Genomic DNA, 14,017 nt, shown 5'->3' with positions numbered 1-14,017 from the left:
AAGGATGGGCTTGCAAATTTGTGGATGATACTAAGGTCAGTGGAGTTGTGGACAGTGCTAAAAGATGTTGCAGGTTACAAAGGTACAGAGATAAGCTGCAGAGTTGGGCTGAGAGGTGGCAAATGGAGTTTAATATGGAAAAGTGTGAGATGATTCACTTTGGAAGGAGTACTGGTCTAATGGTAAGGTTCTTGGTCATGTAGATGAGCAGAGATCTCTGTGTACATGTACATAGATCCCTGAAAGCTGCCACCAAGGTTGATAGGGTTGTTAAGAAGGCATACGGTGGTTAGCTTTTATTGGGTGAGGGTGTAGAAAGATGGATTTGCAAATTTGTGGATGATACTAACGTCAGTGGAGTTGCGGACAATGCTGAAGGATGTTGCAGGTTACACAGGTACATAGATAAGCTGCAGAGTTGGGCTGAGAGGTGGCAAATGGAGTTTAATGTGGAAAGGTTTGAGATGATTCACTTTGGAAGGAGTACTGGTCTAATGGTAATGTTCTTGGTAGTGTAGATGAGCAGAGAGATCTCTGTGTACATGTACATAGATCCTTGAAAGCTGCCACCCAGGTTGATAGGGTTGTTAAGAAGGCATACGGTGGTTAGCTTTTATTGGGAGAGGGATTGAATTTTGGAACCATGAGGTCATGCTGCAGCTCTACAAAACTCTGGTGTGGCCGCACTTGGAAAGTTGCATCCAGTTCTTGTCCCCACATCACAGTAAGGATGTGCAAGCTTTGGAAAGGGTTCATAGGTGATTTACTGGGCCGTTGCCTGGTCTGGAGGGAATGCCTTATGAAGAAAGGCTGAGGGACATGAGGCTTCATTAGAGAGAAGAAGGTTGAGAAGTGACTTCATAGAGACACACAAGATAATCAGAGGGTTAGATAGTGTGGGCAGTGAGAGCCTTATTCCTCCGATGGTGATGGCGAGCACCAGTGGACATCGCTTTAAATTGAGGGATGATAAATAGAAGACAGATGTCAGAGGAAGTTTCTATACTCGGAGAGTAGTAGGGGCATGGAATGTTCTGCCTGGAACTGCAGTATACTCACCCACTTTACAGGCATTTAAATGGTCACTGGATAAACATATGGATGAAAATGCAATAGTATACTACGCTGTCATGTTCTATGTTCTATTATCTCACTAAATCTTTCCTACTCCATTGTTTCAAATTACGATTATGTGATCACATTGAGTATTTGAGAAAATGGTATTGAGTTTTCTTCAGATTTCATAGGAATGCAGGGCTATTTGGAGAGGATGAAAGTTAATTTGAAACAATGGCACAAGAAACCTTTTTGGTGAAGACAGAGTCATAAAGAAAATCTGTTCCTGCAAGTTGAAGAAATGGAGAATGACGTTGTGCTAAAGGTGGGGATGGCAGCTCCTCTGCCACCATGATACATTGATGGAAATGGAATGCTGTCTGAGTGGGAGTAGAATTGTTAGTTGGATGTCTCTGACTGCTGCAGACCACAATGACTCCATGTGATTGTATCATTTTCTGTTTCCTGAAGTGTATATGGAACTCCATAACTGTTAGTCCTGCTCTGCAGTTACGGTGTTTATATTTTGAACTAATTCTGAATTAAGTCAGTTGCTGTGTGTATGTGCCTGATGTTTTTGCCTGCAGTAATCATTCTATATTGTCAGGAATAAAAACAGAAACTCCTGGAGAAACGCAGTTCTGAATAACAGTTACTGGTCCCAAAACATTACCTCTGTTTTCTCTCCACACATGCTGCCAGACACGCTGACTTTACATTATTTAATTGTCATGTGACTTTATGTGACAACTATTCATTAAAGGGTTAACTCTGTCCTGCCCAATCACTGATAAACTTAATAACACTGGTTCATCCTGTAAATTTGTGACTTTTGTCTGGTTTCCTTCTATCTCTGTATTTAACATCTATGTTATATATGGTTTTTGAAATGATGTTACAGTCGGATTTTCTTTTCCATCTTGATTTTAACTCTAAAAGAACTCACATCAAATGTAAATTTAATACCTCCCTGGACATATATTTCAGATAAGAATTCAGTTTAAACCTCTTGAAAAATGGTGTAAATGTTAATGGGCTTGACAATATTAGGTAAGAACTTCCAAAAGCTGATTACAGGCAGATGTTCACAGGTAAAGGGACGGCTGGAAAATGGGAAACCTTCAAAAATGAGATAACGAGTCTAGAGACAGTATGTTCCTGTTAGGGTGAACAGCAAGACTGGAAAGTGTAGGGAATGGTGGATAATGGAGAAATTGAGGTTTTGGTCCAGAGAAAGAAGGAAGCACATGTCAGGTATAGACAGCAGAGATCGAGTGAATCCTTAGACGAGGAAAAGGCAGTAGGAGTATACTGAAGAGGGAAATCAGGAGGGCAAAAAGGGGACATGAGTTAGGTTTGGCAAATACTGTTAAGGAGAATCCCATGGGATTTTATGAATACATTTAAGGACAAAAACGTAACTAGGGAGGGAGTACGGTCCCTCAACGATCAGCATGAAGGCCTTTGTGTGGAGCCACAGAAGATGGGGGAGATACTAAATGAGTATTTTGCATCACTGTTTAATGTGGAGAAGCACATGGAGGTTACAGAATGTGGCGAAATAGACGGTGCCATCCTGAAAGATGTCCATATTATACACAAAGTAGTCCTGGATGTCTTGAAATGCACAAAAGTGGATAATTCCCCAGGACCTGATCAGGCGTACCCTAGAACTCTGTGGGAGGTTACGGAAGTGATTGCTGTGTCCCTTGCGGAGATATTTTTATCATCGATAGTTAAAGGTGAGGCGTCGAAAGACGAGAGTTTGGCTAACGTGGTGCTACTATTTAAGAAAGGTGGTAAGGAAAAGTCAGGGACCTTTAGGTTGGTAAGCTTGCCATCTGTGTTGGGCAAGATGGTGGAGGGAATCCTGAGGGACAGACTTTGCATGCATTTTGAAAGGCAAGGACTGATTCGGGACAGTGAACATCGTTGTGAGTCATGGTTTCCCATGCACAAAAACTCCATTGAGTTTTTTGAAGAAGTAACAAAGAGGATTTCCCCATGGCAGACTGATTAGCAAGGCTAGATCTCATGGAATACAGGGAGAACTCGCCATTTGGATACAGAACTGGCTCAAAGGTAGAAGACAGAGGGCGGTAGTGGAGGGTTGTTTTTAAGACTGGAGGCATGGGACCAGTGGAGTACCACAAGGATCAGTGCTGCGTCCACTACTTTTCATCATTTACATAAATGATTTGGATGTGAGCATAGGAGGTAAGACACCAAAATTGCAAGTGTACTGGACAGCGAAGAAGGTTACCTCAGATTACAAACAGAATCTTGATCAGATGGGCCAATGGGCTGAGGAGTGGCAGATGGAGTTTAATTCAGATAAATGCGAGGTGCTGCGTTTTGGGAAACAAATCTTAGTAGGACTTATACACTTAATGGCAAGGTCCTAGGGAGTGTTGTTGAACAAAGAGACGTCGGAGTGCACGTGCATAGTTTCCTGAAAGTAGATTCACAGGTAGATAGGATATTGAAGAAGGCGTTCGATATGCTTTCCTTTATTGGTCAGAGTATTGAGTACATGTTGCAGCTGTTGGAATATTGCATACAATTCTAGTGTCCTTCCTATCAGAAGGATGTTGTGAAACTTCAAAGGGTTCAGAAAGGATTTACAAGGATGTTGCCATGATTGGAGGATTTGAGCTACAGGGAGAAATTGAATAAGCTGGGGCTGTTTTCCCTGGAGCATCAGAGGCTGAAGGGTGACCTTATAGAGGTTTATAAAATTATGAGGGGCATGGATAGGATAAATAGACAAGTTATGTTCCCTGGGGTGGGGGAATCCAGAACTAGTAGGCATAGGTTTAGGATGAGATGGAAAATATATAAAAGAGAGCTAAGTGGCAAGGTTTTCACGCAGAAGGTGGTATACATATGGAATGAGCTGCCAGAGGAAGTGGCGGATGCTAGTACAATTGCAACTTTTAAAAAGCGTCTGAATGCGTATATGAATAGCAAGGGTTTAGCGGGATATGGGCCGGGTGCTGGTAGATGGGACTAGTTTGGGTTGGACGAGTTGGACCGAAGGATCTGTTTCTGTTTTGTACATCTCTTTGCCTCAAAGATTGATGAGGGTAGAGTAGTGTATGTGATCAATATGAACTTCAGTAAGATGTTTGACAAGTTTCCTCATTGTAGACTGGTTAGCAAGGTTAGATCACATGAAAATTAAGGGAAACTAACAATTTGGACACAGAATTGACTTGAACATGGAAGACACAGGGTGGTTGTGGAGGGCTACCGTTCAGACTGGAGACCTGTGATCAGTGGCGTGCCACAAGGATCAGTGCTTTTCCTTATTTTTTATAAATGATTTGAATGTGAACATAAAAGGTTTGCCGATGACACAAAAATTGGCGATGTAGTGGACAGCAAAGAAGGGTTACAAAAGGAGCGTGATCAGATGGGCTACTGGGCTAACCAGTGGCAGATGGAGTTTAATTCAGATAAATTTGAGGTGCTTCATTTTGGAAAGGCACATCAAGGCAGGGGCTAGACACTTAATGGTAAGGGCCCGGGGAGTATTGCTGAACAAAGAGACCATGGAGCGCACGTTCATAGTTCCTTGAAAGTGGAGTCGCCGGTCGATAGGATAATGAAAAAGGATAATGTTGCAGCTGTACAGATAATTGGTTGAGCCACTTTTGGAACATTGTGTGTAATTCTGGTCTCCTTCCTATTGGAAGGATGTTGTGAAACTTGAAACATTCAGAAAAGATTTAACCGACTGTTGCCAGGGTTGGAGTGTTTGAGTGAAAGGGAGAGGCTGAAGAGGCTGGGCCTGTTTGCCATGGAGTGTTGGAGTCTGAGAGGTGACCTGAAAGAGGTTTATAAAATCAGTGGGTCACTGTAATGCTAAAAAAAATGTAATTCCTCCATGATATTTTACTTTTGATTGGAAAATTTCTCTCTGGAAATTGAGTCAATGTGTGTTTAATCAGCTCTGTAACAATGGAAAGGATGTTCTTCAGTCTGACTGCAGGCCCACACAGCCCGAGAAAGGCCTCTCTCTTCCCCCCAGCCCGCTCACTCCAAGTTCCGGGACCAGTTCCTGCTCCGCTCGGCCTCTTACAAACAGCCCCCGGTTCTCCCTGAACTCACTCCGAATCAATCCCGGTCTCGGAGCCCCCTGTGTCCCAGGCTCCCATCCCGATGTGCTGCTGGAAGGAGCCTGCTGTTCCCTCGCTTCCCTGGGCGCTGATCTCTCCATTGCGGTCTGTTTCAAACAAACCTCTTGCACTCACTGAGTAAATGCTCCTCAATGGCAGCGCTGGGGGAGGGCCTCACGCATGCGCTCCTCTGCTCATGGACAGTCATTGCGCATGCGCTGCTTTATCCACTGATTCCCAGAAACAAACATCAATTGGTCATTTCCCCAATTCCCTTTTCTCTCAATTTGACCAAAGGAACTGGGGTTGTGGGGGAAAGGGCAGAGAAGGTTTCAAGCTGGGACATTGCCCCTTTATGAAGCTCCAATGGAGCTCATTCCCGGGTTATGTTAATAACTCCTCCCTCCGGCTCTCTCACAATCTGAGCAGGGAGTGGGGAAACTGGCGGCCACTCGGCCCATCCCCTGTACTTCCCCCATTCGATATCATATGGTCAGATCGAATGTTAACTGTGGTACTTAATCCTGGTGACCATCATCCACAAATATTAATTCCTTACTCAAAGTAACATACAGAGATAGAATAAATGGAACATTCTTACGAAGGCAGAAAATAACTGATGGAGAGAGTCTTGAATCACAGTGTCAGAGCTTATTTCTGCGTCTGGAGGGCCGTGCAAAAGTCAGACCAGGTGTGCAACAACATCTCTGGGACTCGATTTAGTTTGTCGTGGATGCTGCAGACAGAAACCTTGTGATGTATTGTATGCCACAACGAGAGACCCCAGCTGTTTTTGTTTATTCACTCCTGGAACGTGGATGTCGCTGGCTGAGCCTAGCATTTATTCTCCATCCCTTTAAGAAGGCGGTGGTGAGCCACCTTCTGGAACCGCCGTTGTCCATGTGCTGCCCACAATGCCATGAACACTGAGTTCCAGGGTCTTGATCCAGTGACAGTGAAAGAAAGCGGTTTTATTTCCAAGTCAGCATGGTGACTGCCTTGGAGGGGAAATTGTCCGATATCAAGGCGTTGTTCCCCGACATCAGCTGCCTTAATTCGCTTTAGATGGAAGTAGTCGCGATTTGGAAGGTCCTCCTTTTACAAATTACAAAACACGAATCTCTTTGTCAGGCAGACGTCTCTCCTGCCGACAGCGAGAAATCAGAATAGCATGTTGCCTCCCTGGTGCCAAGATCAAGGATATCTTGGACAGAGTACATAATATTCACATAGCGAGAGGGACCAGCCAGAGTAAATACTGCAACTAACTACATAGGAAGGGGAAAGGATTAGATTCCGAAGGAAGAATAAGGAAGAGGCAAGAATTTAGAAAGGAGGTCCTGTCCGGTAGTAACATGTAGATTACTCCCGCTGCTCCGAGCGAGTGAGGGTAGGAGTATGACGATAGAGTAAGGTAATGCCGAAGTCAGGAGCTGGTGCAGGGGAGAAGGGTTCATATTTTTGGATCACTGGAATCTCTTCTGGGGAAGACGTGACTTGTATGAAATACATGGATTGCAACTGAATTGGTAGGCGTCTAATATACTGGCCTGGACATTTCCTGCAGCTGCTGGGGAGGGATTAAACTAGTAAGGTGTGGGGGCGGGAACCAGGGAGATTGTGAGGAAAGAGATCGATCTGAGACTGGTTATAGTTGGCAAGTCAAACAGTCAGGCAGGCAGGAACATAGCAGAGAATGACTGCGTTTATTTCAATACAGGAGGTCTAGCAGGAAAGAAGGATGACCTCAGTACATGGTTAGGAAAATGGATTGGTCTTGGGATATCATAGCAATTACAGAGACATGGTTCGGGGATGGACACAACTGCTAATGTTCCAGAAATCAAAGGATGGAGGGAGGCGGGCAGCAAGAGAAAATGGGGAGTGACGTGTTTGGTAAGAGATAAGATCACAGATATACTTAAGGAGGATTTTCCTGGGAATTATTTGGGTGGAATTGAGAAATAAGAAAGGGTTTGATCATCTTACTGGGATTGAACTGTAGACACCCCAACAGTCATGAGGAAATTGAGAAACAAATTTGTAAGGAGATCTTAGATCTGCAGGAATACTGGTGTGGTTATGGTGAGGGATTTCAATATTCCAAACATTGATTGGGACTGCCATTTTGTTAATGGTTTCAACAGAAAGGAATTCCTTAAGTGTGTACAAGAAAATTTTCTGATTCAGTATGTGAATGTACCTTCCAGCCACGGTGCAAAATTTGACCTACACTTGGGATATAATGATGTGTCAGTGGGGGAGCATTTTGGGGCCAGTGACCATAATTTAAAACTGTTATTGAAAAGGATTTAGCAGATCTCAAAGTTAAATTTCTAATTTGGAGGAAGGCCAATTTTGAGAGTATTATGCAAGAACCTTCAAAAGTTGAGTGACGGCAAATATTCACAGGCAAAGGGATGGCTGGAAAATAGGAAGCCTTCAACAACGAGAAAACGAGGGTCCAGAGACAGTTTGTTCCTGTTTGAGTGAAAGACAGGTCTGGTAAGTGTAGGAAATGCTGGATGAGAAAAGAAGTTAAGGTTTTGGTCCGAATGAGAAGGAAGCATACATTAGTTAAATACAGCAGAGGTTGACTGAATCCTTCAAAGAGTATAAAGGCAATTGGGAAAAACTTAAGATGGAAATCAGTAGGGCAAAAATAGGACATAAGATACTTTTGGCAAATATCGTTAGGGAGAATTTAAACAGATTTTATAAATACATGAAGGACAAAAGGGCCAAGCAAAGATTTACAGGGCGGCGTATGTGTGGAACAACAGGAAATGTGGGAGGTACTAAGCGAGTTCTTACTGAGGAGAAGGAAATGGAAGATGCAGAACGAGGGAAATAGATGGTGAAATCTTGAAAAATGTTCATAATACAGAGGAGGTGCTACTGGATGGTTTTAAACATAAAGCATGAGCACGTGATCAGGTGTCCCCTGGAACACGGGAAATGATTGCTGGGCCCCTTGCTGAGATATTTGTATCATTAATAGTCACGGTTGAGGTGCAAAATGACTGGAGGTTGGCCAAAGTGGTACCACTGTTTAAGAATGGTGGTAAGGCAAAACCAGGGAACTACTGAACCGTGAGCGTAACATCGATAGTAGGCACACAGTTGAGGTGAGAAGATTTAGATTAGATTAGATTTCTTAGATTAGATTAGATTTCTTACAGTGTGGAAACAGGCCCTTCGGCCCAACAAGTCCACACCGCCCCGCCGAAGCGCAACCCACCCATACCCCTACATTTACCCCTTACCTAACACTACGGGCAATTTAGCATGGCCAATTCACCTGACCTGCACATCTTTGGACAGTGGGAGGAAACCGGAGCACCCCCACGCAGACACGGGGAGAACGTGCAAACTCCACACAGTCAGTCGCCTGAGTCGGGAATTGAACCTGGGTCTCTGGCGCTGTGAGGCAGCAGTGCTAACCACTGTGCCACCGTGCCGCCCACTGTGATTCTGGGAGACAGAATTTACACCTTTTCAAAAGGCTAGGATTATTTTATTGGTAGTCAACATGGCTTTCTGCGTGGGAAGTCATGTAACACTAACTCAATTGAGTTTTGTTTTAATTGGTAAGGAAGATGAGGGCAAAGTGGTGGATGTGATCTATATGGCCTTCAGTAAGACATTTGACAAAGTTCTTTGAGGAGAAAGTGAGGTCTGCAGATGCTGAAGAAGGGCTTATGCCCGAAATGTCGATTCTCCTGTTCCCTGGATGCTGCCTGACCTGCTGCGCTTTTCCAGCAACACATTTTCGGATTTGACAAAGTTCCCCATGGGAAATTGATTAGCAAGATTAGATCACATGGAATACAGGGAGAACTCGTCATTTGGATACAGAACTTGTTTGAAGGTAGAAGACAGGGAGTGATAGTGGAGAGATGTTTTTCAGACTGGAGGCCTGTGACAAGTGATGTGCTACAAGAATCACTGCTGGGTCCACTGCTTTTCATCATTTATATAAATGATTTTAGTTTAAAAAATGACAACACCAGGTTATCGTCCAACAGGTTTATTTGGAAGTACAAGCTTTCAGATTGCTGCTTCTCTGTCAGGTGCCGATGCTCTGAAAGCTTGTACTTCCAAATAAACCTGCTGGAGTATAGCCTGGTGTTGTGTCATTTTTAAATTTGTACACCTCGGTCCAACACTAGCACCTCCACATTATTATGAATGATTTGGATGTGCAGTTGCACCTATTGTTAATAAGTTTGCAGATTACACAAAAATTGGAGGTGTAGTGGCCTGCAAAGAAGGCTACCTCAGAATACAGCAGGATCTCAACCCAGGAGTGGCATATTGAGTTCAATTTAAATCAATATGAGGTGCAAACATTTGCAAAGGCAAATCAGGGCAGGACTTACACACTTAATATTAAGGTCCTGTGGAGTGTTGCTGAACTAAGAGATGTTGGAATGCAGATTCATTGTTGCTTGAAAGTAGAGTTATAGTTAGATGGATAGTAAAGAAGGCATTTATATGTTTTCCCTTACTGGTGGCTTTGAGTATGTAACTTAGGAGAATACATTGTGGGTGTACAGAACATTGGTTATGCCACTTTTGGAATATTATGTGCAATTCTGGTTTCTCTCCTATGGAAAGAATGTTGTGAAACTTGAAACGGCTATTCAAGATAGTTTTTGGTCCAAAGAAAAGGCCTGTAAGCTCTGCAATAATTCACACAGATTGGGGGCTAGCTAGTGTAAGCAATCCAATGGAAAAGGGAGGTAGATATAAAATTGGGAACTATGCAACAGTCATCCTACGGGGAAAAATCAAAATGAAAGCTTCAATTGTGAAGCATTTGACAAAGCAGTATTCAGGATCTGCTAGAATCAGCATGGATATGAAGGGCCTGTTCCAGTGCATACTGTTCTGTCTTCTAAGCTTGACAAAACGACTGACCATCTTTGAGGATGTAAACAGTAGAGCTGATGAGAGTGTAACAGCTACTGAGGAGAAAAACTACAACTAACTCCTTGGACATCAGAGCAAAGGCTGAAAGTAGGAGAAATTCTATCCTTCCACAGTTACATTTGGTGATATTTCTGGCGTGAGACTGTGTGAATGTGAATATTGTATCAGAGAGACTGCAGGAAAAGGGCGGACGGTTTGGTTGAACGTAACTGTGTTTTTGTGTCCGCTAATATATTTCCAAGTCTCTCTTATATAACTCAAAAATATTTTCATTTCAAGTTATCCCCCTGCTCCCCTTCTAAACCCCAAAGGTAGATTTGAAGGCAATATATTTGTTAGTTTCAAGATTTCGGTCTAAAAGTAGCGACAATGTCACCGTTAGCTCAGAGAGCACCACCAGTGCATCAGCAAAACGCGTTTAACTCGACAACGGAGCCGTCAATTCGAGTGAAAACTTTTCGGCCGTAAAGCTTGCCGTGTCAGGGTGAGGAGCGATCGAGCCGTGCTCTCTGGAGATGCGGAATTTCAGAGGAAGCGGAGAGTTTAGGCCGTTAGAGAAACACAGAGAGGCAGCAGGAGCAGGGAGCTGACAGCAGGTTGTCCCTGCGCCGTCCGCTCGCTGCCTTGAAGTTGCTCAGTGCCGCCCCAGCAGCTTCATTGCTGACCCAGTTCAGACTGACCCAGAGAGAGAGTCAGCGCAGAGTTCTCAACATGAGCGACAGTGCAGCCGCCGAAACGGCTCCTCCAGCCTCCGCTCCCACCAAAGCCAAGGCTCCCAAGAAGAAGGCAGCGGCTCCCAGGAAAAGAACACCCGGTCCCGGGTTGGGAGAGCTGATTCTGAAGGTTGTCGGGGATATCAAGGATCGCAAAGGGGCGTCTCTGTCCGCTATAAAGAAGGCGCTGGAGAGAAGCGGGATCGATGTGGGAAAGCGAAAGGCACAGATCAAGATGAGTATCAGGAAGTGCCTGGCGAACGGCTCCCTTGTTCTGGTCAAGGGCCAGGGCGTCTCCAGCTCCTTCAAACTCCCTAAGAATCCAGTCAAGGCAAAAGCGGGAAAGAAGGCGGGAACATCAGCGGCCGCCAAGAAACTGGCCGTGAAGAAATCCCTGGCCAAGAAGGCGACAGCAAAGAAATCCCAGGCCAAGAAAGCGACAGTCAAGAAATCCCCAGCCAAGAAAGCGAGCGGCAAGAAGACGGCACCGCCAAAGAAAGCGGTGAGCAAAGCAGCCCCAAAGAAATGGACTCCCGTGAAGAAGGTGAAAAAGGGCAAGGGCCCTAAAGCCCCCAAACCCCTCAGCAAACTGGCTAAAAGCAAGGCCAAGCCCAAAGCGAAAGTGACCAAGACAGCGACAAAGAAATTAACCAGTCAGTGTAACATGTAACCATCTGAACCCAAAGGCTCTTAACCCAGGAAAGAGGTGAGCCCGGAACAAATGTTCCCTGTCCCGGCGCCGAGCGCAGACCTACATTAGACACTAATTGATCTGAATAAATCAAATAAACACTCGTGCCTTGGTTTACGAGAGCGCAGACCTGTGAATGGGCAAAGCATCACATAGAGAAGGTTTATTGATCTCCATCTGGTTATTTCACTTCGCGACTTAGTCACGAATGTGACGTATTTTGAAATTAAAAATCACACAACACCAGGTTATAGTCCAACAGGTTTAATTGGAAGCACTAACTTTCGGAGCATCGCTCCTTCATCAGGTGGTAGTGGAGGGCTCAATCCTAACACAATTTATAGCAAAAATTTACAGTGCGATGTAACTGAAATTATACATTGAAAATTTGATTGTCTGTTAAGCCTTTCATCTGTTAGAATACCGTGATAGTTTCACTTCTTTCATGTGTAAATCACAAAACCCTTTTTGAAAGAAGTTGCATTCTCGAGTTAGCTCACTTTTTAGATTAGAATCAATCTAAACATCATGGCATAGACAGACAATACAGGGGGCCAACATCTTCAACATATTGTCCAACTATCACCATTGTTAACAATTATCCCGAGAATGCAACTTATAAAAAACATGAAAGAAGTGAAACTATCACGGTATTCTAACAGATGAAAGAGACAATCAAATTATCAATGTATAATTTCAGTTACATCACACTGTAATTTTTTGCTATAAATTCTGTGTTAGGATTGAGCCCTCCACAACCACCTGAGCGGAGGGTTAGTCGGAAGACACGCGGCTTTCAGCAGCAGTGATTAGTACATTGCCATGAATGTTATGTAATTTTCTCACAATATATTAGGTCGGGGAATGTTTATTCCGGACGAAATCTCCTTTCTCCTCATTGTCTCCCTTGGTGTTCCCACCAACTGTAAATATATGGTCATTGCTGAGAAAGCAGGCGGGAAAACATGGCGCCAAATCATCAACTGTTTTCTTTCACATTTGAAAGTCCCGCCACAATGTAGATCAGAGAAGGCCGTTTTACAGAACACAACGCATTTGTATTGAGTCATTAATTTGCTTTTCGATTATAAAAGTCCAGTTCACCCAACTTTTCTTTAGGGTACTGAGTCCAGAAGCTATTTATAGGATTCGAGATTCTCTTCGAAGGGAAGATTCAGACTCGATGGGCCGAATGCCCTCATTCAGCCCTGTCAGGATTTCATGAACGTTCTTTGCCGGGAGCGCATTAATAACGAACACCGCTCTTAGATATTATTTTAATATCGTGCTCCTTTATGGCAAAAGCTCCACATTAACTATTCCAGTCCGGCAACTGTTCTGGTTCTGGTTTGATCTCGTTCATTTTGAAACTTTCTAGCCGACAGCAGAAAGCCTCATTTACATCGTTCAATCATCATTCCCACCCAACAGAACCCGCGCGGGTTTTGGAAATTGAAAAATCAGTGTGTAATGTATCTATCCGTGGGTCTGTTTTCCGGGGGTGACAATCAGGGCTCACATGCCAACCGGGGCTTGTAGCTCCTGGAATAATCAAATGTTAGAGAGTACCTTGAGCAAATAGCAGCAAACAAAGGAAAAAAAAAGATTTACTGGTGTTTAATGTGCTCCCAAGAGGCAGGGAGTAGAGAGGGCACGTTTCCTTCTCTTGAAGCCAGCGCCAAATCATCAACAACTTTCTTTCCAATTTGAAGAGCCCGCCGATTTACAAACAACGGGGTATGTTTTGCATTGAAAAAGAGGACGTTGCTCAGAGGAGAATCCATCAATACTTGTTAATTCGGTTACAAATATATACTTCAAAGTTAAAAATCACACAACACCAGGTTATAGTCCAACAGGTTTAATTGGAAGGACACTAGCTTTCGGAGCACGGCTCCTTCATCAGGTGGATGTCTCTGAAAGCTAGTGTGCTTCCAATTAAACCTGTTGGACTATAACCTGGTGTTGTGTGATTTTTAACTTTGTACAGCCCAGTCCATCACCGGCATCTCCAAATCATTCTTCAGACAATCTCTCTCGCTCATCCATTTGCCTAACCACATCTATCTCTTTCTACATTTTTTTTTTCTTTTCTGGACCTGCAGAACTGGCACAAACACAAAAGAAGCGCCAAGAACTGCAATATGCAATTAATCTCTTCATTTTACATTTCAAAAACACTCCGGTATGTTGATTAAACATTACAGAACGTTCTTCCGGGTCAGCTCATTAATCGTCTTTAGACAATATTTTAATGTCGCCCAGCCCTTTGGCACCAGTTCTGACATCAGCAAAAGCTCCATATTTGCTATTCCAGTCCTGCAGCTGCTCTGGTTTGATCTCGCTTCATTTCGAAAATCTCTCACTGACAGCAGAAAGCCTCATTTACTGCAATTTGAAGTCAGACAAAACAGCGCCAGAGACCCGGGTTCGAGTCGACCAGGCATAGAACTAAAGACGTAGACCGCCAATCGTAAGATGCATCTTCTCCTTGGATCAGT

The 14,017-nt window shown here is 43.8% G+C and overlaps 1 protein-coding gene across 1 annotated transcript; it reads left to right on the top strand.

Moving 5' to 3' along the window:
- Window positions 1-10,787: 10,787 nt before the first annotated feature.
- LOC122544495 (histone H1.5-like) lies at window positions 10,788-11,495 on the top strand. The gene has a single exon (XM_043683732.1). The coding sequence runs from the start codon at window positions 10,824-10,826 to the stop codon at window positions 11,493-11,495; it is 672 nt and encodes a 223-aa protein (XP_043539667.1). The 5' UTR covers window positions 10,788-10,823.
- The last annotated feature ends 2,522 nt before the right edge of the window (window positions 11,496-14,017 follow it).

This window comes from Chiloscyllium plagiosum, chromosome 50 (genome assembly GCF_004010195.1).
Source record: "Chiloscyllium plagiosum isolate BGI_BamShark_2017 chromosome 50, ASM401019v2, whole genome shotgun sequence".
In the NCBI taxonomy this organism is placed as follows: domain Eukaryota; kingdom Metazoa; phylum Chordata; class Chondrichthyes; order Orectolobiformes; family Hemiscylliidae; genus Chiloscyllium; species Chiloscyllium plagiosum.
This window is presented reverse-complemented; position numbering and strand designations above follow the sequence as displayed.